The sequence below is a fragment of the Salmo salar genome, chromosome ssa21 (assembly GCF_905237065.1).
Source record: "Salmo salar chromosome ssa21, Ssal_v3.1, whole genome shotgun sequence".
NCBI classification, from domain to species: domain Eukaryota; kingdom Metazoa; phylum Chordata; class Actinopteri; order Salmoniformes; family Salmonidae; genus Salmo; species Salmo salar.
The window spans coordinates 16393532-16418758 of NC_059462.1; the positions used below are offsets into that span (position 1 = coordinate 16393532).

Genomic DNA, 25227 nt, shown 5'->3' on the forward strand with positions numbered 1-25227 from the left:
TGCGGTGTGGGAGAGACAGTCACCTATCTGCTTCTCCTACAGTAGATTCACAGAGGAGATGAGGAAGGTCTTCGACCACCCGGTCTGTAGAAAGGATGCCGCTAAACGACTTCTGTCCCTTCGTCAAGGCTCCACCGGGAGGGTAACTACTTGGAGTATATTTAGTCATTCCAATTGTCTACATTCTGCCCTTCCACCTGCCTTGTCTGCACCCCAGTCCATCCCAGAACCCCCAGACCTGTCTTCTGTTCATCCGGAGTATCACGTTCTAGCTCCTTTATTCAGTAAGCACCACACCCCATCTCTGCCGCCTCATCGGCCGTATGACTGCGCTACAACTCATCTGAGCTTCCCTGGATCTGCACTCCATATCTCCCTGTGTTACAATAAATATATTGGTTCATTCATCCCTGTTTCCTCGTCTGAGTCTGCTCTTGGGTTCCCCTGTGTCGCTCCGCCTAACAGTTTCCAGTAGTCCACGATCAGCTCCTTTGTCTTGCTGACGTTGCAGAAGAGGTTTTTGACCTGGCACCACACTGCCAGGTCTCTGACCACCTCCCTATAGGCTGTCTCATCGTCGTTGGTGATCTACCACCGTCGTGTCGTCTGCAAACTTAATGATGGTGTTTGAGGCGTGCGTGGTCATGCAATCGTGAATGAACAGGGAGTAAAGAAGGGGACAAAACACGCACCCCATGTTGAGGATCAACATGGCGGATATGTTGTTGCCTACCCTCACCACCTGGGTGCGTCCTGTCAGAAAGTCCAGAATCCAGTTGCAGAGGGAGGTGTTCAGTCCCAGGGTCCTTAGCTTAGTGATGAGCTTGGAGGGCACTATGGTGTTGAACACTGAGCTGTAGTCAATGAACAGTATTCTCACGTAGGTGTTCCTTTTGTCCAAGTGGTAAAGGACAGTGTGGAGCGCAATTGAGATTGTGTCAACTGTGGATCTGTTAAGATGGTATGCAAATTGAAGTGGGTCCAGGGTGTCTGTGATGATGTTGTTAATGTGAGCCATGACCAGCTTTTCAAAGAATTTAATGTCTACCGATGTGAGTGCTATGGGGCAATAGTCATTTAGACAGGTTACCTTGGTGTTTTTGGGCACAGGGACTATGGGGGACTATGGTGGTCAGCATTAAACATGTACTGTAGGTATTACAGACTGGGCTAGGGAGAGGTTGAAAATGTCGGTGGACACTTGCCAGCTGGTCAGTGCATTCTCTGAGTAAACGTCCTTGTAATCCGTCTGGCCCTGCAGCTTTATGAATGTTAGCCTGTTTAAAGGTCTTACTCACATCAGCTATGGAGATCGTGATCAGATGTCCGTAGCCATGTCAGTGTTCCTCGCCGCGAAGCGAGCATAGAAGGCATTTAGCTTGTCTGGTAGGCTCGCGTCACTGGTCTGCTCGCGGCTGGGTTTCCCTTTGTAATCCGGGATAGTTTACAAGCCCTGCCACATCAGATAAGTGTCAGAGCCGGTGTAGTAGGATTCGATCTTAGTCCGGTATTTGTCGCTTTGCCTGTTTGATGGTTCGTCGAAGAGCATAGCGGGATTTCTTATAAGCGTCCGGGTTAGTGTCCCGCTTCTTGAAAGCGACAGTTATAGCCTTTAGCTCAGTGCAGATGTTGCCTGTAATCCATGGCTTCTGGTTGGAATATATACGTATGGTCACTGTGGGGACGACTTCATTGATGCACTTATTAATGAAGCCAGTTACTGATGTGGTTAACATCTCAATGCCATCGGATGAGTCCCAGAATATATTCCAGTCTGTGCTATCGAAACAGTCCTGTAGTTTAGCATTTGTTTCATCGGACCACTTCTGTATTGAGCCTGTCACTGATACTTCCTGTTTGTCATACTGGGAGTACACTGGCAAGTATAAGAATATTTGCCAGGGCGCATTATTTAATTATAAATCTGACTATTTCACATGGCGATGTGGGAAGCTTAAAGGCTAGCTAGCTGGCAGTATTTAGCCAACTTGCTAGCAAGGGAAGACAAGACAAGAGACTCTTCTTTTGCTTTCCCAACAAATGAGAAGACAGCAAGAAAACCCGATAATCCACCCCAAAAGTTATTTTGTTTACAAGTAATAACTAGTGATTACAGGCTATTGAGAAATGGTAGAACCTGCTGTAGCCAACTAGCTAGTCATGTGCTTTTTTTCTCTGTGACCAAGACATGACGTTCTGTTTTTAGATGGGAATGAATACACAAGCAGCATATCAACCTGGGATAATGTTTTAGGTTACACTGGTAAATATACAAATATTTGCCAGGCATATTTTTACATTATAAGTCTGATTATTTCACATGGAGATGTCCGAAGCTAAAAAGGCTAGCTTACTTGCTATCCTTTTAACAAGGCTAAAGCCAGCTAGCCAGGCTGCCAGCGAGCTACTACTAGCAAGGGCAGGCGATTCTTCCTTGTTTTCACAAAATGAAAAGACTAAAATGAAAAGACTTTGTTATGAATGGGAGGGGGACAGTTAAGGATATTATGTTACCCAAAGTGGTCCGCTACTCCAAAAATCCCTCTCCACCCACGTGCACGCACGCACGTAGATCAACAGAGTGGAGCTTGTAGTAACCTTAACCCTAACTCTAGCATCATGTCAACATCCCGCCTCAACCCTAAACCTAGCCTCAACACTAACCCTAGCTTCATATCCACTTCCGGCCCAACCCTAACGCTAACCCTAACTCTAGCTTCATGTGTACATCCCGGCTCAACCCTAAACCTCAGCCCAACCCTCCTCTGGGTTTGAAGAAAACGGAAACATCTGGTTTTCAGGGATACAGTATCTTCAACCTAGCTTCCTTTTCCCCGGGATGTTTTGTGTTGGATGTGGGGACGCCTGCTACGTTAGTTTACATCAAACCTAACCCTAGCTTCATATCCACTCCGGGCTCAACCCTTACGCTAATCCTAACCATAACCCAGATTAATGTCCACATCCGGCTCAACCCTAAACCTAGCCTCAATCCTAACCCTCGCTTCATCTCTACATCTCGGCTCAACCCTAGACATAACCCTAACTTCTGTCCATTAACCCTAAAAATAACCCTAATTAACATTAAATTAACCCCACCTCCCACTATATGGTAGAAAGGTAGGCCTCACTTGAAGCCTGACCTAGAGTTAAAGTTCTTTTGAGTGACATCGGCAGAACGGTTGGGCTAGAAACAAAATTTGGGAATGGGATCGTTCAACAGATGCTCCCGATGAACGCAAGCCTACGCCTGACCATGTGAAATTAGTTGAAACTTGGTCCCACAGAGAACAAGGCCTTTCTTCCATAAAAAAGCATTACCTATAGCCCTCACATAACCATGACGCATCTGTGGACTGCAATTGAGCTAGCTAACCGCGCTTCCACACAACCCATCATGAGCTTATAGAGATGCCCTGAGTTGAGGTTCAGCTTATTGTGCAAAGGGATTAATTCATCCTCAACATGGTTCCTCATTCTCTCCCTGTAGTTACACAAAAACTCTGCCTTTCATCCTCTGTAAAATGGTAAATTCTTAACGTAAAGACTTGAAACTCTGGGTATTGTTAAATAGTGTCCCCATGAGGCCGTACATTGTATTTCAGCTTCCTTTGATTACAGAAAGTGACTTAATTGGGGGTCATATGGGCTGTTTCGAAGAGTTATAAAGGTTGAATCTTCCCAAATTGTACATATCTGTGACCCACTGTCCATCATGACCCGGCATATGAAATTGGAAGTCAATAGATCCAAAAGCAGTTTTGTCCTCAATTGGACACAATGGTGTTGCAGTTCTAGAAGCTAAGAGGCTTGTGAGAATTAATTCTGAAGAGAATATTGGTTGGAAAAAATAAATTTACATGAAACTGTCTGTCTGTCTGTCTGTCTGTCTGTCTTTCTGTTTGCCTGTCTGCCTGTCTGCCTGCCTGTCTGTCTCTGTCTGAGTCTTTCACCAATTTATCCATTGTAGCTGTATCACCGACTTTCTTGCCTTGAATGCAATGTATTGACTTGTGTCAGTGCCCTTGATGCATATTTATATATCAATATATTGTCTGTGGAGGTGGGAGAGAGGAAGGAAAGGGAAAGAAATGAGAAGAAGGGGAGGAGGGAGGATAAGAAGAAGGGAGAGAGAATGGGGGAAGGAGTGAGAGAGAGAAGGGGGAGAGTGAGGGAGGGGGGAGAGAGAGAGGGAGAGGGGGTGGGGGGGTATGTGAGTCACATCTTTTCCCATTGAATGCAATGTTTTGACATAAACATCAACACTGTGACACTCATCGTTTCCCATTGACTGCCATGTATTGACATAAGCATTAATTGGTTGATGCTCATCTTTTCCCATTGACTGGGAGGTATTGACATAAGTGTCAACCCTTTGACACTCATCTTTTCCCATTGAATGCAATGTATTGACATACACCTCAATTTGTTAACGCTCATCTTCTCCCATTGAACACAATGTATTGACATAAGGGTCAACCCTGTGACACTCATCTTTTCCCATTGAATACAATAGAATACATTGTGTGCCCTGACACTGGGACAAGAAATCTTTCTGACTGCTCCTGATAAATAAAATGTCCACGTTAGAAGTGCAGACATATAACAATGACAGCATCTCCATGGGCATTTTCAAAGTTCTGTGAATTTAGTAAATCTACGCTGGTTTGAATAACATCAAGAAAGCAAAATGAGGGGAGGAAAAAACTCTTGAGCTTTGATATATAGGATTGAGATGTGATGAGGTCTGTTCAAAGTGAGTACAAAGTAGTGTTAAGCTGCAAAAAAGTAAATGCAGCTTAAGTCAAGGTTGGGAAGCTGAAGTAATAGGAGATGATGAAGGAATGTCCTGTCTCACCCAAAACGTAGGGTAGGAGATGAAACGCTATCTGGCATAAAAAATAGATGCTTCGTTGTAAAGGTGTCTTGAGTTTTAAAAGGCATTTTTGTAACTGCTAAATCTTGAAACTTGGATGTACAGTTTTAGAAAAGATCTACTGTGATCTAAATTGTCTCATGTTTGATTAATCAGGTGATCATGTAAGCCTGCTCATTATCTATTGCAAAAACCTACCGTGTTGTATCTCCATCTATTATGTTTATGAATATTGAATAGTTACAACCATGTGGCTTTGAACATGAAAGGAAAACAACATGAAATTGGCAATGCTACAGACGTCTGCTGTCAGAGTTTAAGTCATTGATCTGCTGGTGCCGTATTGCCACAGTTAGCGCTGAGAGCTTGGCTTTCCTCTTGGGTCCCATAGAGGGGAATAAACCCCATTGACATAACTGTGGGAATATTTGCTTTTCACTCTGTCCCTTACAGCATTTAATGCCTTCATGATTTTTTTTGTGAGGTTTTATTACCTCATTGTGGGGTTTTTTTACCTTTATTTAACTAGGCAAGTCAGTTAAGAACAAATTCTTATTTTCAATGACGGCCTAGGAACAGTGGGTTAACTGCCTTGTTCAGGGGTAGAACGACAGATTTCTATCTTGTCAGCTCGGGGATTCGATCTTGCAACCTTTCAGATACTAGTCCAACTCTCTAACAACTAGGCTACCTGCCGCCCACTGCAATTTGAATGCATCGCATTGTGTAGTGGTTATCCGTTGGGGCTGTTACAGCACTGCGTATCAGTGTGGAATTTTGTTGTTGTTTGTTTTGGTTGTTGTTGTTGTGAGAGGATCCCACTGGGTGCCATGTCTCTGTGCTGTGTCTCAGTGATTTGTCTGAGTGATTTGTCTCTGTTGCAGGTCCAGTGCTCAAGCTGCAGCAGCGAAGCCCTCCCCGGCGGGGCCAGTAGCCCATACTGCTGAACAGCCCTGAAGACAGTCTCTATTACAACCAGCTAAATGTGAGTTGAAAGTGGCGATAAAGCCCTTTGTCTGACTTTGGTTCCAGATGATAATACAATTAAATCTACCTGTGCCAGACCCTCGAGCCCCACCCCCACGCTTCTCTGCCTCTTGTCTTGAACATGTGCTTATGCTCTTTATCTGTTGCTTTCATGTCAGGATGTCTGCCTTCACGGTGAATAATTGATGTGGTTTATCAAAGCTGAGCAAGATGCATGCTTCATCAGGCTCACTTGAGCCCTTTGATACAAAAAAAAATAATATGCTGTGACTTCTGATACTATCAGCATCTGCTCTCATTCAACACAAAATCACTTTGAATTAAAAATGTATGACTCTCTGCTCATCTTTTGACTGTGTGCTCTTGGCCCTTTCCACAGAGAAATCTGGATTACCAGGGGAGCAAGAGGAAGCCGAGAAAACTTGGGTAAATAACTGCTTTCCTTCCTACAGCAACTCTAAACAGAGCAGGCCCTTTGTGGAATAGTAGAATCCAGGAATGGATTTTGTTTTCCTATCATGTAAATTGAGAGCTGAAAATAACCACGTTTTTTTACGAGCTCCTTTGCGTCATTAGAGAGGGCGACATATTAAGGCTTTGTCAGCATGCTAATTTTAATTGTTGACAGTTTGACTATTTGTAAAGCAGGTTTATAGGCTACCAAGTCAATATCATATAGAAGAGGCTTAACTCCTCTCTGCCGTATCTATGTTAGATATCATTGCTTTTATTAACGGGATAAAACTAACTACATTTTCTGTTTGAAATGTTTTAAAAGAGCAGTCTTAACATTTTCCCTCTCATATTCTTCCTATCTTGAACATCACTGGCCAAATCAAAGTGCTGGACAGAGAGGGTGAATACTACAAATGACTGTCAACGGTGGAGTCAATCCCCGAGGAAGACTACTCGACTGGGGCCCCTCCCACCCTGTCAAGAGGGCCAGTCTTCAGTCAGAACTGAGCTACAACCAACCCCTGTCAACTGGTAAGAGTCAAAGAGCACTAGCCAGACACACACTGAAAGAACATTTCCTCCAAATGCACCATGTATTACAAGTACCAGTGATGTACAACAAGAGACCAAAGCAAATGTCTATTATTTTTAAGAATGACTAATGATGCTCCCCATGTACAGGTATGTGTGTATTTGGCTGAACATGAACTCCACAATCAAGGTTTTTCTCATGAATATAGTTCCGCTGCCATGTTTTACATCAGCAGTTCCTTCTACATTGACACCTCCCCCACACACCTCTCAATTTAGTCAGATAGGCTCCAGTAATGTAGGGATTAGTTATGGTGTCGTTCATTCCTCTTCTGGCTTGTTTTGAAAAAAATCTGGTTCACACAAGAGACTCATGTTAAAATAAATATTTGTCTTTCAAAATCATGACAAATGGTACAGATGTTGCATCCATAAATGAAAAGTCAATGACAAATGCACGTTTGTGGAAAGACAATGACACAGTGCTGTTTAGCGGAAGAGGAAAAGACAAATTACATTTTTTTTCTTTCTATAAATATTCATTGTCACGGAATATTGTACAATAGACCCCGACTAAAACTCCCCTAACAGCAAGCTTGAGCCAAAGTAGATACTGTAGGAAAACTGCTCTATTTAGAGAGTACCGGTGGAAATCTGTCATGGAACCAGACTCTGAGAACTAGACATTTACCCATCATCCTCAGTCTGTGCAGACCAGGGCTAGCGTTCGAAAGGAGTAATAGTGTAAAGGTCAGTGTATCAATTCTCTGTTCACTGTCGTATACTAAATGAAGTGTAACAATTCTGTTATCAAGTCTTCTCCCTGAAAAGCTGTATTGAGAACATAGAGGTATACTGTAATGTGAATAGTCAATGTTATGATTTAACCCTTTGCAGTTAATTATTCAACCCCTTGCAGTGAATTATTCTATAATGATTGTAATATGTTATTTTTTTATCATTATACCAAGAGTGATCTATAGTTTGATGCTGTGTACTAGAATCTCCAAAAAAATTGTCTTTCACTCACACAGAGCTAGTCGTAACTCTGAATTTCCCCCAAAGTATAGGAATTTCCTTTTAAGATGTGTCGGAAATGCGGGGCTGGCAAGTTGATTTGTAGTGGGGGTTTTAATTTGCATATCATTTACTGCATCTCCTTTTGTTGACACCCCAGGGCCCAAGCCAAGATTTTGATCTTAATAGGAAGAGTAGGGGGGTATGACTAGTTAAATAAAGGTTAAATAAATAAAATAAATAAAAATGACTGAAGATCCCTTCCTCCTTATTCTTACTCAGTGAGAAACACATTAGAGCTCTGCCTAGATAGCAGGACCAGCCACAGTCAGTCCAGGTTCTACTCTGATTCCTTTGGGTTTTCAGAAGCCCTAAGTGGCCATCAGAGAGCAAGACTACTTACAATACGGGTCAGGACTAAGTCAAGTTGCATTAAGGTTTTGTGGGACTTTAAATGGTTAGCTAACATGTTGTATGGCTTTTTTCACATTGTGAGACATACTGTACTAATATATACTAATAATGTTATTCATACCTGCGTACATTTTATTTGCCATATCTTTGATCTAAGCCTACTAGAAAGTGTGTGCCCTCAAGCCTGGAGTGAAGCAAGAGTAATTCCACTACCCAAGAATAGTAAAGCGCCCTTTACTGGCTCAAATAGCTGACCAATCAGCCTGATACCAACCTTTTGGAAACTTTTGGAAAAAATTGTGTTTGATTAGATACAATGCTATTTTACTGTAAACAAATTGACAACAGACTTTCAGAAAGCTTATGGGGAAGGACATTCAAAAAGCACAGCACTTACACAAATGACTGATGATTGGCTGAGAGAAATTGATGATAAAAAGATTTTGGGAGCTGTTTTGTTAGACTTCAGTGCGGCTTTTGACATTATCGATCATAGTCTGCTGATGGAAAAACGTATGTGTTATGGCTTTAGACCCCCTGCTATATTGTGGATAAAGAGTTACCTGTCTAACAGAACACAGAAAGAAGCCTCCAACATAATCCAGGTAGAATCAAGAATTCCTCAGGGCAGCTGTCTAGGCCCCTCACTTTTTTCAATCTTTACTAATGACATGCCACTGGCTTTGTGTCTATGTATGAAGATGGCTCAATACTGTACACATCAGCTACTACAGCCAGTGAAATTACTGCAACACTTAACAAAGAGCTGCAGTCAGTTTCAGAATGGGTGGCAAGGAATAAGTTCATCCTAAATATTTCATAAACTAAAAGCATTGTATTTGGGACAAATAATTCACTAAACCCTAAACCTCAACTAAATCTTGTAATAAATTATGTGGAAATTGAGCAAGTTGAGGTGACTAAACTGCTTGGAGTAATCCTGGATTATAAACTGTCATGGTCAAAACATGTTGATACAACAGTAGCTAAAATGGGGAAAGGTCTGTCCTTAATAAAGTGCTGATATGCCTTTTTAACAACATGATCATCAAGGCAGGTCCTACAGGCTCTAGTTTTGTCGCACCTGGACTACTGTTCAGTTGTGTGGTCAGGTGCCACAAAGAGAGTCCTCAGAAAATGACAATTGGCTCAGAACAGGGCAGCACGGCTGGCCCTTAAATGTACACGGAGAGCTAACATTAATAATATACATGTCAATCTCTCATGGCTCAGAGTGTAGGAGAGATTGACTTCATCACTACTTGTTTTTATAAGAAGTGTTGACATGCTGAATTCACCGAGGTGTCTGTTTAAACTACCAGCACACAACTCGGACACCCATGCATACCCCACAAGAAATGCCACCAAAGGTCTCTTCACAATCCCCAAGTCCAGAACAGACTATGGGAGGTGCACAGTAGTACATAGAGTCATGACTACATGGAACTCTATTCCACATCAGGTAACTGATGCAAGCAATAGAATCAGATTTTTTTTTTTTAAGATAAAAATACACCTTATGTAACAGCGAGGACTGGGAAGAGACACAAGCACAGACACACATATACATGATAAGACACATACTCTACACACATACACATGGATGTTGTATTGTAATATGTGATAGTAAAGTGTTATGGGTAAAGTGTTATGAAATGTAATGTCATGTAATATTTTAAATTGTTTATAACTGCCTTAATGTTGCTGGACTCCAGGAAGAGCAGCTGCTGCCTTGGCAACAGCTAATGGGGATCCTTAATAAATACAAATAGTGAATTGAAAGATTATTGGTGGTTGATAAGGCAGAATCCAGTCTTGATTGGGAAAAGCCCTACTGTTGTTTAGGGGCAACATCAGAAAAGAGTATACCCAAATCAGATCAAATGTCAAGGACCAATAACATCTGTTTAGTTCCTCTGTCAAAGCTAAAAGCATATTTTTGTATTGAAATTGTAAACCTTTTCTACCAGAGAGGATTATAAATGAAATGCCCTTTGAGATTGAAACTTTGGCTGAAGAAAGTCAAACTTAGAGAATTAATATGAGTGCACTAAGAGACTCAATCTCTGATATAATTTTACAGCAGACAGTGACATTAAAATGAATAGATGATATTAGTTATTGAACCTCACCAAATATTTATTTAAGACATGTATGTAAATTCTATTGCAGTATTTTACATTTCAACACTGCACAGAGGGATTCATATGGAAATTGCAAGGGAAAAAAGGACCTATAATATGGTGTTGGCGATTGTGCAGTTAGTTCACCTCCGGTTGTACAGCGGCGGATCCAGCAGTAATTAGAATACTGCTTGTGCATTACTCCCTTACTGGGGATATTTCGTTCCACTGAAGAGCCGGCTGAAATAGGTCACCACAGCACCCTGTAGTGCGTCTTAAAAGTACAGTGAATCAATTAAGTGTGATCGTGCTCCCTTGATTATTTTGGCCCTGTTTTACCATGGAAAGGAATTTGAAATAGGCTTACTTAGTTTTAATAACAAGGTTAGACTATGGTGATATATGGTGCTGTAAGTGGGTGTTACTTTCCCTCTTTCTCTCTCTCTCTCTGCCAAATGAAGTCCCTGGCTGACTGCCTGCCTGCGCATATGAGAGGAGGTGACCTGTGGATGCAACAACCTTGGGTACTTGATTATGTATCCGGTAAACAATGTTACACTGTTTGTTCTAAGCTTAGAATATGCCTGCGATGGTATGAATGGTATGGATGGGGAAAGTAGTCATAGTGGTGTTGGACGGACAGGTGGACACCGACCAGACAGAGCAGATCTCAGTGTGTGTCTGTTAAGTAAAGGATTGAGGCCTGTCACCTGTTTTGTTTAATACCTCTTCATAAACCCCAGCTGCCTCTTGTTTTTCCCTCATTAAATCTGTCTGAATCTGGGGCAACAGAGGACTCCTTTAATGTGGTTAATATCACCACTGATGCTATCCTCGCCATTTTAACTAGTTGCTGCAAACACTGTGTTTTCATTAAACCTACAGCCAGCCTAAAAACATTAATATCAACCACATTTCATACCACCGCTTTCTTTCTGATATCTCGAGCTCCAGCCTTTACAAATTATGAAAAGCTTTTATTTTCCACAGGAGCACATTTACCTTTTTTCACCTAATAGTGATGTCTTACTTCAAAGAGTGAACACAATTAGGGCAACATTGTCCTGTTTCTATATCCTTTGAGTTCAAAGGGAGAGTTTTTGAATATCAATGTTTCTTGAGCAGTATTTGCAGACACACTCTGTTTTAATGCAGTTTATGTCCTTTTGAGATACAGATGTTCAGCTTTGCATTAAAGAATTTCAGCAGAGACTTTCAGTAGACTGTCCTCACAGGCCTTACCCCATGATGCTCTTAGCAAGCTAATGATTGATGCCAAAGAAATGGACAGGCATGAACGTCAAACAGATGTCAGATGTGTTGAGGGTTCTGTGCAAAAGAACATTCCCTAAAAAGTGCATTAATAAAGAAACTGGTTGAGCAGGGGAGAGAGGAGAGAGCGAGAGAGAGTAAAAGGGATAGAGGAAGAAGGAGATAAAAGAGTGTGTTGACTATGCACATCAAAGGCCTTTTAATGACGAGGGATGCCATTAGACTTAGTGGCTTTTGTTTCAGCTTCCTCACACCTGCAATTTGTTGAGAGCATTCTATGCACAGTTGAGTTGCTCACATTTGCATGCAGAGAAAATGTATGCATGAAGGGATTTCCTTGAAACTTTTCCCCTGTAATTTGGGTAGCTAATGACTGGTTTTCCTCCAAAGATTTGTATTTGAGAAAAGAGCATTCAACAATCAGGTTACTTACCCATGCAATAACATAGTAAGCTAGCAAAAGACTAGATACAGAACAGCGTAAGGAAACAACACTCATCCTGTGTCCTACGAAATTTGTTTAGCTAAAAAGTTTGAATGCCTCTGGTATTGGAATGAGGTTTGACAAATCAGAGCGTGAAATTCTGATTAGCCTCTCTCCGTTTGTGGAATGAACGGGGCACTAGCAGACTGGGCATGGCCAAAGGTGTAACCTGTTCTGTTTTGCCTCGGCACTGCTCGCCCAGATGGTGGGACCAGCTGCCATAGAATAAACGCTGGGCGGGTAACAGTGTGAGAATCACTGTGGCCTTGCTGTAGTTTGGGACACTAAATGGGGAAATCTGTCTCTGTCTCTCTGTCTTTCTGCCACTGCTAAGAGGAACAGGATCATATCACGTAGAGCTTCATGAAATAACCTCCTTTACTGTAGGGCCCAGGCCCCTAACATGCATCCATGACAATTATACATTTATACTTCTTATGAAAAAAGATACACTATATATGCAAAAGTCTGTGGACACCCCTTCATATTAGTGGATTTGGCTATTTCAACCACACCCATTGCTGATAGGTGTATAAAATCGAGCACACGGCCATGCAATCTCCATAGACAAACATTGTCAGTAGAATGGCCTTACTGAAGAGCTCAGTGACTTTCAATGTGGCACCAGCATAGGAAGCCACCTTTCCAAAAAGTCAGTTCGTCAAATTTCGGCCCTGCTAGAGCTGTCCCAGTCAACTGTAAGTGCTGTTATTGGGGCTATCTGCCCCACTGCATACTGCCAAATGTAAACTTTGGTGGAGGAGGAATAATGGTCTGGGGCTGTTTTTCATGGTTTGGGCTAGGCCCCTTAGTTCCAGTGAAGGGAAATCTTAACGCTACAGCAGATTCTGTGCTTTCAACTTTGTGGCAACAGTTTGGGGAAGGCCCTTTCGTGTTTCAGCATGACAATGCCCCCGTGCACAAAGCGAAGTCCAAACAGAAATGGTTTGTCGAGATCGGTGTGGAAGAATTTGCCTGGCCTGCACAGACCCCTGACTTCAACCCCATCGAACACCTTTGGGATGAATTGGAACCCTGACTGCGAGCCAGGCCTAATCGCCCACCATCAGTGCCAAACCTCACTAATGCTCTTGTGGCTAAATAGAACAAGTCCCCGCAGCAATGTTCCAACATCTAGTGAAAAGCCTTCACAGAAGAGTGGAGGCTGTTATAGCAGTAAAGGGGGAACCCACTCCTTAATAATGCCCATGATTTTGAAATGAGATGTTCGACGAGCAGGTGTCCACATACCTTTGCTCATGTAGTGTAAAGTATAACACAGAATATGTAAATAAGAGAACATGAGTAGTGAGAACTTTTACATGCAGTTAGTTAGTCTGCGACAGGTGCTTTTGTCCCTGGCGGGCTTCTCCGACAGCGTAATTACTTGATATGATATGTCCGTTTCCCATCTTTCCTGGCAGAGCAGGTTTTGACGCTGAGAATTATTGTGGGAAGGCTGAATTACCACACACAGGGTGGGCTGAGAGAATGTGAAATGACTTTTCCCTCCTTCCTTGACTTTGGGCCAGCCTGCACATTGCCATGGCTTTTCTCTTGAATATGCAGAGATCCCCTCCTTCATAGGTTGGGGGAGAAAAATGTGTTTTATCGCATTGCAGGGAAAAATCTTGAAAATTAGAGAGACCAAAGTTGGAGTTCTTCTATGTTGGAGGCTGTGAACAATGGCAGCTTTCTGTCAGAGAGCAACTTCAAAGGTCTGCTGAGTGACTGCTCTGAGTTATACTTTCTTGTAGATCACTGAGGAAATTCACAGATGTTTTCTCATACGAGACACCATTATAGCGGCTCAAGTACCCAGTAGCCTCGAGCACCTCTCTTCTCGCGCTCCCCCACTCCCTCTCTCACTCAGCCCCCCTCTCTCTCATGTCTCTTGTGTGAGACAGATGTGGAACCTGTTTTCTCTCCAACTGTCCAGAGAATATGAAAGTTGAAAAAAGGGTTAATGTTGTTGCGTTGCCCCCCCAACTACCTCAAAGCTGCACTTCTCACTGTCAATGTATTTAATGTTATAAGACCGGATGCAACGCCACTTTCACTTCCTCCACAGACAGTATATGCAATTTTCTGGGAAATAATTGATACTGAAATATGAAACATGCCATATTAATGCACGTAAATAGTCAAATTCTTTTTATATAGATGGAATAAGCCATTGTGCCTGGAATTGGAGACATGTTATCCTCTGTATTTCAATGTTTAATTCTCTGGACTTGAAGTCAACTATGTTGAAGTAATACAAAAGGAATGAATGATATATTATAAATGGACTTTGTCTCTCTTTGTTTTACAGATTGCCTTCTTTGACTCTGATCTCAACCAAAAATAACTGTATATTTTGATGGTCAGACTTGAATTGTACTGTATGTTTTATTGACCAGGTTTATTATTTAGTTTCCTGTAAGTGGATCAAAAATATTTTATTTTAGATGAGTTAAAGTGATTGCATGTTTACGTCTCATTATTTTTGATTAGCTCTATTATTTGTCCAAGCAAAGTGATTGAGAAGGCTATGATCAATATCCAAAAACGTATCCACTTATCCAAAAACATAAAATGTATACTGAACAAAAATATAAACGCACCATGCAACAATTTCAAATATTTTACTGAATTACAGTTCATATAAGGAAATCAGTCAATTGAAAGAAATAAATTAGGTGCAAATCTATGGATTTCACAGGCGCAGCCATCAGTGGGCCTATATAGGCCCACCCATTTGGGAGCCAGGCCCACCCACTGGGGAGTCAGGCCCAACCAATCAGAATTCGTTTTTTTCCCCAGAAAAGGGCTTTATTTGAGACAGAAATACTCCTCAGTTTCATCAGCTGTCACAGGTGAAGAAGCCGGATGTGGAGGTCCTGGGCTGGCGTGGTTACACGTGGCCTACGGTTGTGAGGCCGGTTGGACATACTGCCAAATTCTCTAAAACAACATTGGAGGTGGCTTATGGTAGGGAAATGAACATTCAATTCTGTGGCAACAGCTTTGGTGGACATTCCTGCAGTCAGCATGTCAATTGCACACTCCCTCAAAACTTAAGACATCTGTGGCATTGTGTTGTGTGACAAAACTGCACATTTTAGAGTGGCCTTTTATTGTCCCCGGCACAAGGTGCACCTGTGTAATTATAATGCTTTTGAATAAACATCTTGATATGCCACACCTGTCAGGTGGATGGATTATCTTGGCAAAGGAGAAATGCTCACTAATAGGGATGTAAACACATTTGTGCACGATATTTGGGAGAAATACTTTTTTTTATATATATGGAACATTTCTGGGATCTTTTATTTCAGCTCATGAAACATGGGATCAACACTTTACATGTGTTTATATTTTTGTTCAGTGTATATAAAAGTGTAAATAGCATGGCTTATCATACTAGTAATGATAAATGGTTTATAAGTCACCTTTGGTGGAAAGGCTTGAATTGCTGTTATTTTTTTATAAACATGTATTCCACTCTTAACAGTATAATGTCAAACAGCAATTTATTGTAGAATTGTCATTCACCCCATGTGAGATCAGAGTTGTAGTCAGTAGTACATGCAGGTTGGTATTTTTTGGTGCACTTGCAGCATGCTGCTTTTACCATGTACTCGTTCTCACTGTCGTCATTTGTATCAACATTGTTTTACAACGTTCTAATAAAGTGAGTAAAATAAATCAAAAAACATTACTCAAAGCTTTGACTGGTGTTTGAACTGCCGGTTAGACTACCACACATCATCTACAAGATGCATTCAAAGTTATACAAATGTATGTTTCTAGTCCTAATTCAATATATATGAATCTTGTAAATGGAATGTTTCTGAAAAACAATAATGACTTGCTATTCCTCAAGCCATGTTCTAACTGTATACTAGCAAGCGCCACTCATATACGGCGCCTCTTGTATTTCATAGAGCGCAGTGGATTAGAGGTAAAATTATTGGAGCATAACGGTTGCTATACACTACCTTTTATTATGCAGCAATAACACGCATAGGAAATTAGATCCTTATTGACCGGTTGTGATACTTGGTATTAATTGACCATAGTTGTAAATAATATGTATTAAAGGCACAGGCAAGCAGGCAGCCTATGTATTGCTTTGGAGAGAAACGGGATTGTTGCGCGGCCCAGCAGGACTCCCCCTTTCCCCCATGACTGTGTGTAGAGCCGTGGGAGAGGACCGGGAACATTAATCCCTTCAAAGGAACAGATCTAATTCAAAATCAGCAGCTCCAAAGTATTTGAGAGGACAGTGATTGTTTCTTCAGGGAAGCCTGATAAAGATGAATGCGTTGATATAGCAGAAAACTTCCAGGGCTTTACAGTTGAACATGACTAGGCTACAACTGGTTTTTGTTTGTTTTTTAACAAACGTTTTGAAATTATAATGATCAGAAAGGTAGTTTATATTGTATAATATGGATTATAATTCTTATTAGAAAAATATATGCCTTTATAACAACATATTAAACGTTAGTTTGTTTATTTGTTTTATTTAGGTCTGATTCATAAACACCCGTTAATTCTGAATCGCATTGAGGTCTTACGTGCTTGGCCACTTGCATGAATGTTCAACAAGCTCAAGGCGGAGATGCGGGCGGGGAGTTGCAAAATTGTTTCCACTTTCTTGGGGATGGAAACTCCTCCTTCCTTCCCAGGCCTCTCTGCACTGGTACAATTTTTTAGGAAACACACAATAGAGACATCATACTCTCTGCCAACTTTGAGCTGGATCAATGGAGGGCTATCTAAATAGGTTATGGTTAATCATGCAGAAATACTATGGTCGTTTAGTGTTACAACAGTTGCAATTAGTTACTGGAAATATAGTTGTTAGGCTACCGCTTCTATCACTTCCAACTTATTTTTAACTAGGCAAGTTCGTTAAGAACCAATTCTTATTTACAATGACGGCCTACACGGGCCAAATGGGACTTCCAATTACGTCCGGTTGTGATACAGCCTGGAATCGAACCAGGGTGAATGCAGTGCCTTAGACCTCTGCCCCACTCGGGAGCCCAACAATACATTATCCGACAGTACATTTTGCCACCAGTGGGTAAAAGTAACTTTCAGCACTAGAACGCTAATGACAGCACAATGGGCTTCTGGGGTTAACTATGAAAGAATGAAAGAAGTGAAGGGATGACACTGAAATGCATGTAAGCATGCCAGGGTATAAACGGTCATCTTGTTCAAAGAGATGTTTTACAGTGGTCCGCCAGTCGATATGTATTGCTTGATAAACTATCAAAAGTATTTGAGTTCCATGGAAACAAGTTATCAACACCATAACTGTTTGTTATAATAAAAACATTTTATTTATATTTTGAAACATGAACTTTGTGTTGAGTCACTAGATTTGGTCTCATTAGCTACTCCTCTTGAAGTTATCAAATAGCTATTCGCCAGGAGATCTCGAGAGATAACAATGTCACATTGTCACATAGGGTCCTGCTACAAATCCTTAATTACAAAAGAGGATCAAATGACTACAGCATCCAATACCGGAGTCTCCAGGCGGCATGGGGGTCTTTGATCAAGAAAATCCAATTATTTGTGTATATACATTTCCCACATAGTGATTACTTCATTAATTGTCCCGCCTTTATCTCCACCCTTCCCATCCCCCTTAATAATCAGCTCTTTTATCCAGACCAACAAACACACCATAGGAGCTTTGTGGATTCAAAGGATTTGCTTTCCCCTCTCAAAGAGCCGCTATTCTTTGATGATTGGGCAGCGGCAAACTTCAAAGTAACAAATCTTATTTCTGACTGGCTGGCGGCCCACCAAAGTCCTTATCAAATTCTAAGAAGTGATCCCTCACTCTCCAGATAGTCCAAGGATATCTCGAGGAGAGGAAGTATTGAGTGTGAAACACTACCACGTCAAGACATTTTTCTACGATTTTACATTGATCTCTATTCGTTTTTATTGTGATTTGTTTTTTAACAAGAAGGAAGAGGACGTTTACCATGGCAGCAGTGGCTGTACTGCGGAATGAAACACTCCAGGCTTTTCTTCAGGTTTGTTCAAAAGTTTTTGCTCCCGTGTTTTTATTTGTCCTCAAAATATTATTGTACGTATATGGTAGTTTAAAATATTTGTTTAGAGCGCGCGTAATACGCGTGTGTGCGCGTAATGGGCATTATACCCGATTCATATCCTATAATGACTGAAATGTGGCTCTATGAATTACTTACAGTATGGGGCGAAATGAACGGCTTTGATGATTATGTTACAACTCTGTGTTTATATTGTAGGCATGAGAGTGTATTGAAACTAATATTAGGCTAATGTCGTTTTAGTTCACGGAGCGTCCAACGTGGATCCTATACCGTTATGACTCTGTAGTCTTTAGTTTAGTCAAGTTTAGAGCCAAGTCAACACATCATTGATCATTATTTGTTTTACTTATGCAGGACCGTACTCCGAACTCTTCTCCAGAGAACTGCAAACACTCTCCACTGGCGCTGTTAGCTGCCACTTGTAACCGGATCGGACATCACGGATCAAGTCCGGCAGATTTCCTACAGGTTCCTTATGAGACTACTTTAGGCTCACCGTCGCGAATTTTTCATCCTTGGAGTAACGAGGGGAATCCTCAAAGCACTCTCTCTAGCAATTCTACTTTTGGACTATCTAAATCCCAGCTCCACATCCAAAGCTCATTTACTTCCCACCACGAGCTCCCGCTCACCCCTCCAGCGGATCCCTCATATCCCTATGACTTTTCTTCTGTGAAGATGTTACCTTGCTCCATGCAGTCTTTGCAGTCCTCTTGCCCACCCACGTACGTCCCTGCTGTAACTTATGCAGCGCCAACTGCCATGCAAGGTTTCGTTACCGGACACTCTGGCCTTGTGCACCAGCAACAGAGACAGTTGTCCCCTAACACAGGGGAGGATATTCCGTGGTGGAGTCTCCAACAGGGAAATCACGTCAGTCACCACTCAATCACCACACAATCCCTAGGTCACCACCGTTTCCAACTGCAGAGGGGCTTGGTAATGGGACATTCAGACTTTGCGCAGTATCAGACTCAAATCGCTGCCCTCCTTCACACCAAGTCCCCCCTCGCAACAGCTCGAAGATGCCGGAGATGCAGGTGTCCCAACTGTCAGTCCTCCACCTCAAGCGACGAGCCCGGCAAGAAAAAGCAGCACATCTGTCACATACCAGGGTGCGGGAAAGTTTATGGCAAAACTTCCCATCTCAAAGCGCACCTGAGGTGGCACTCGGGAGAGCGTCCATTTATTTGTAACTGGCTTTTCTGTGGCAAGAGTTTCACCAGGTCTGATGAGCTTCAGAGACACCTGAGGACTCATACTGGGGAGAAGCGTTTTGTTTGTCCGGATTGTTGCAAGAGGTTCATGAGGAGTGACCATTTGGCAAAACATGTCAAAACTCACCAGAACAAAAAATCTAAGTGTCATGAGAAGACACTTGATCATCACGTTAAAAGGGAAGATTTGAGGAACATCTAGTAGCCTACATTAGAGTCAAGTTGATTAGTAATCAAGCTAGACCTATACTAGTGCAATATAAGTCCTTTACTTAGTTTAAGTACAAAGTGACATTTCTTTTATTTTTGGTTTCCTTCTTTTTTCTTACATACAGAAAAATTATTTCTCTAAATTTGCTGTTCTGTGTAGCACATTTTTGTATATATGACATCTGTCTCATAAAGTTAAATTGGGATCCTGGAAAACATACTATAATACCCCATGAGCAGGTTTCACTGTCTATACCATATCAAGAAAGACAAGTTTCAGCTTGTGTTTTGATCATTTTCTTTGTGGAAGATTTCACTTTCTTGTAAATAATATTTAATAGCTTTTGTTGAATGATAGTGTCCGTTTTTGTTCGATGTGGGGTGTTTTAGCATGCTCTTTAAAAGATATGCTATTGTTGATATGACCCAAATACTGTGTGAGAATAAAAAAGGGAACATTTTCCAATGTCAGAATTAGTCTCCTTTAATTTTACATAATAACATATTATCCCCCCCCCCCCAAAAAAAATTTTTACTCCTACATAACTTTCACTCTATGTGGTTACCTGTGTAAGGACTTGCACTTTGATCCACATCAGTTGACATCAGTTGACCATCTCTGCTGCTCAGACGGAGAATGTATTAATAACAGGAAAAGTTATATGCCATAACTGTAACCGAGATTAGCATTTCCAGCAGTCAAAAGAGCGTGTAAAACCCATCATATTTCTCCTAAAGTTATGATTTTCTGATAATGAAACCGGTCATAGACATCACATTGAGTATGTGATGTGTGCGGTGCATCAGCCTAAAACAAGATCATGTTGGTTCATATCAGCTACAATCACACTATCTCTGCAGATAAGGTGTCCGATGACAACTTCAATGAAAAGCTAGTGTACGTATGGATAATTGTTATGAAATGATCAACTTAATTGTATTCGATTGCATCGATGGCTTTCAGCACACACAAACAATTTTAGAAAGTCAGCTTTTTCTTGCGACTGATTATGTCCATTAAAAAAAAAATGCCCCAATAATGTTAGAAATATAAAGTGAGGGGTTTCCTAACTTTTTTCTGTTGTGACCCAACATAAATCTTTACATTTCCTGTGACCCTCGAGATGAAAAGAGTCCAATACCAATGCTTTTCCTGTGACCCAGTAGGAGTTGATCGTGATCCACCAGTGGTTTCGACCCAGTATGTGAGAAACACTGTGTGATATAGAATATGTAAGATACATACTGTTTTTTCTGTTGGGTTAAGAGACTTTACTCTGTAGAGTAAATGGGAGTCAGTATATTCTCAGGCTACAATAGACATGATATTAGAGCAGTGCACCAACAACATGACTTACTGGTCATCTTACAGTGTACAATCTGAAAATGATTTTTTGATTTTAAAAATAGAGCTGTCAAAGCACCATACTATTATTTAGGCTTTTGCTCTGCGGTATATTTCTTTAAAGAAAAAAAATCTAGTCCCACATAGATATTTTTCAAAACTGAAACTAAAATAATGCATTATACTGTATTACTAAACAATCAATCAAGAATATTGTCACAAAAACTAAGAACAAAATTAGGAATGATTGCATACTGTAAGAGCAGTAAAGAGTCTTAAATGAGTCACCAATAAACATCACAATTCACTGACATGTCTTAACATCATTTAAATCTAGCTATATATTGTACAAAAATTCCTCAGTTCCGTTTATGTTACCCTCGGCGCTATAATTCAGGAAAATGCGTGACTACATCAAAGAACTCCTCAGCTATTCATCAAAAGATTAAACTTTTCACCAGTCAGGTTACTTGTTTTCCTTGCAAGAGCGACCCCTATCGTACATTTTAATTGAACCTTTATTTAACTAGGCAAGTCAGATAAGAACAAATTCTTATTTTCAATGACGGCCTAGGAACAGTGGGTTAACTGCCTTGTTCAGGGGCAAAATGGCAGATTTTGACCTTGTCAGCTCGGGGATTTGATCCAGCAACCCTTTCGGTTACTAGTCCAACACTCTAACCACTAGGCTACCTGCCTCCTAATTGCACTAGAAATGTTCTTGTGGCCCCTATCACCAACTAACTATGTGGATTATAATTCATAGAATTTTTTTTGTAGGGGTTGATAGATTTTTCATTAGGGTAAAGTCTGTCATTTTAAAGTGCAAATTGCAAACTTTAGAAAGCCCTTTTAAACGTCTACATCCTACATCTGTATGGTACAGGTCAACTAGCCACACAATTCAGAATATCTGCACAGTCACTCTCCTCCATATGGAAAAAACATAATTGAATATACAGTAAATTATTTGAATATTGATGAGGAAATGAGACCTGTGATTGGTTTAGGAATACCCTCCCTAGTGTGCGCACTGTAGTTTGAATATTGTATAGTGGCTGATATCGCCCGTCCATTGCAGGACTCCTCTGAAAACAGTGATGCACAGCTCCAAGCCATGAAACCCTGAAACATCATAAGAGAACCATAATGGACCTCTGTCATAAGAACTGACTAAAAGGACCTGCTATAAAAACCAATGTAGAGACCAGGCTTTGGGATCAGTCAAAACCGTCAGCTTTTCCCCTGCAGCTACAGAGCATGTTTGAAATAATATGCACTCTAAATGCGTTTCTATTTATAACATGCTGTAAACATTGATATTTTGTGCACATGATTGCAAATGGTTATTTTTGCGACACAAGAAGATTGCACTTTTCAACTTGGCCTGTCCCTGAGACTTAGTAACCCAGTGATGGACTGAATAGGGCCCTTAGAACTCAGGACTTGAGGAAATTCATATCTAAACACTTAATGAGTTTGAGGACTTCATCCAGTTTTCCCACAGGACTTCTCCACATTCCACGGACAAACAATAGTCATCTACAGTACATTCATCACACAAAAGCGAGGAGGGAAGGGGTGGGGGTATTGTGAACCAAATACATCAGGGAGACCAGGGCCGGCCCTAGCCTTTTGGGGGCCCCTAGGCGAGATTTTGTTTGGGGCAGGGATGTATAGCTGCTGTAGCGAGGGGGACCGGCACTCCCTCACTTTTTTCAATTTGCGAATACAAGGAGCTTATAAAAAAATATTAATTAGAAAAAAATTCGAAATAAATTATATTTAATTACCACAAAAATTCCATGAAAATGAATGACAAACTAAATAAAAACCTAGGCTATAGCAGCCTATAGGTAGGTACATTGTGGTTTCTTCCCTGTCTTTTCTCTCTCTGGCTGTGGCGTGAATGATGAATAACTGTAGGGGTGTGTGGAGAGGCCCGTTGGTCGGAGGCTTGACCACTTTGAGCGTGCCAAATCCGACATAACAAGAACAGCCACAGACAGAAACTCTGCCAGAGGTTGCTAAAACGGCTGTCCTCAAAACAGTTTGTTATGTGTAAGGACCGATGCTGGAGATGAGAAGCAGGTACGGCGGAGTTGAACATTTAATGAGGAAAAGACAGGTAACAGGAACAGCGTCAGCACACTGCTAAACAAGGGCATATGACAATCAATGCAGAAGCAGGGAACAGAGCAGGGAACCAGACAGATATAGGGAAGCTAATGACAGAGGTGATTGAGTCTAGGTGAGTTCAATAATTGCTGATGCGCGTGACGGGGGAAGGCAGGTGTGCGTAATGATGATGGCAGGAGAGCGCAATGCTGGGGAGCCTGCGAGCGCCAGGGGGGAAGAGCGGGAGCAGGCGTGACAGTCATGGGCTTGGGGCTCATGTACGATACACTTGTACTCGCCCTACTGTCCGAGTGCTTAGCTTACAGAAACGTACCCTGTGTCTGTTGAATACGCCTAATAGTCGTACTTATCACTGACTATTATTATTTCAAATAGAATATTATCACTTCTCTCCAAGGGCAAGATTGTGTTATAGATATTGGGGAGAATGAACAGTAGACGGGGGTCTAGGGGGTCCTCCCTCAAAACCTTTTTGTTGGCATTTCTTGCAATTCTACAGTTTGACATTACTTATTATGCCTCTCTTGTGGGGTATATGGAGGGGTATTTTGAAAATGTGCCGTTTTATAATGCTATCCTACACATTTTGTCATAAGTCTGATAGAAAATATTGCAGTTTTAAAGCTAAAGTCCTTCTATTCTACACATTTTGCCATGAGGCTTAGAGAAAATGTTGCAATTTAAAGTAACTGTCTAGTGAAAATCTCACTTCTAAAAGTTCATATTCTGTTAACTCATACCCCCAAAAATGTGTTGACTTATCCTATACTCCTATACTGGGTTTGAAAAACACTTAAACAAAACCCACCTGAAACTTGTATCACAAACAGATTGTTTCAAAAATGCTTGCTATTTCCTCATAGAGGATGTTGTCATCCAACTGACGAGGATGAGACGGTGAATCAGTGGTATACACCCACACCATTCTGTTGGGGTACGCCCACACCATTCCAACACAGAGCATCAGCTTTTTAACATACTTCATTAAAAAAACATTGGTAGGAAAACTATTTCACTGATATTGTAGTTCATTATCGGCTATATCTCATAGAAATCTGGAAATACTGGACAGTTACTTTAACAGTCGACCTTTGGCAAAAGCACACAAATAACGTCTTTAAACTACAGTTGAAGTCAGAAGTTTACATACACTTAGGTTGGAGTCATTAAAACTCGTTTTTCAACCACTCCACAAATTTCTTGTTAACAAACTATAGTTTTGGCAAGTCGGTTAGGACATCTACTGTGTGCATGACACAAGTCATTTTTCCAACAATTATTTACAGACAGATTATTTCACTTATAATTCACTGTATCACAATTCCAGTGGGTCAGAAGTCTGCATACACTAAGTTGACTGTGCCTTTAAACAGCTTGGAAAATTCCAGAAAATGATGTCATGGGTTTAGAAGCTTCTGATAGGCTAATTGACATCATTTGAGTCAATTGGAGGTGTACCTGTGGATGTATTTCAAGGACTACCTTCAAACACAGTGCCTCTTTGCTTGACTTCATGGGAAAATCAAAATAAAACAGCCAAGACCTCAGAAAAAAAGTGTACACCTCCACAAGTCTGGTTCATCCTTGGGAGCATTTCCAAACGCCTGAAGGTACCATGTTCATCTGTACAAACAATAGTACGCAAGTATACACACCATGGGACCATGCAGCCGCCATACCACTTAGGAAGGAGACGCGTTCTGTCTCCTAGAGATGAACGTACTTTGGTGCGAAAAGTGCAAATCAATCCCAGAACAACATCAAAGGACCTTGTAAAGATGCTGGAGGAAACAGGTACAAAAGTATCTATCCACAGTAAAACGAGTCCTATATCGACATGACCTGAAAGGCCGATCAGCAAGGAAGAAGCCACTGCTCCAAAACCGCCATAAAAAACGGTTTGCAACTGCACATGGGGGACAAAGATCGTACTTTTTGGAGAAATGTCTTCTGGTCTGATGAAACAAAAATAGAACTGTTTGGCCATAATGACCATTGTTATGTTTGGAGGAAAAAGGGGGAGGCTTGCAAGCCGAAGAACACCATCCCAACCGTGAAGGACGGGGG

The 25227-nt window shown here is 41.3% G+C and overlaps 1 protein-coding gene and 1 pseudogene across 1 annotated transcript; both read left to right on the forward strand.

Annotated features, from left to right (window-relative positions):
- The window catches only part of LOC106581706 (myosin-IIIb-like), a 77878-nt pseudogene extending 70623 nt beyond the window's left edge, over positions 1 to 7255 (forward strand).
- A 10630-nt stretch (positions 7256 to 17885) lies between these two features.
- Positions 17886 to 20142, forward strand: LOC106581774 (transcription factor Sp5). The gene is made up of 2 exons (XM_014164063.2): positions 17886 to 18207; positions 18604 to 20142. Exons 1-2 carry the CDS (start codon positions 18157 to 18159, stop codon positions 19666 to 19668), a joined length of 1116 nt encoding a protein of 371 aa, XP_014019538.2. The 5' UTR covers positions 17886 to 18156; the 3' UTR covers positions 19669 to 20142.
- Positions 20143 to 25227: the final 5085 nt, after the last annotated feature.

What these genes read in the sequence shown, in the direction of transcription:
- LOC106581774 (XM_014164063.2), top strand. Translation starts at nt 18,157, where the DNA reads ATGGCAGCAGTGGCTGTACTGCGGAATGAAACACTCCAGGCTTTTCTT. An exon ending in CACTCCAGGCTTTTCTTCAG is followed by an intron (nt 18,208 to 18,603) that starts GTTTGTTCAAAA and finishes TTACTTATGCAG; the next exon opens with GACCGTACTCCGAACTCTTC.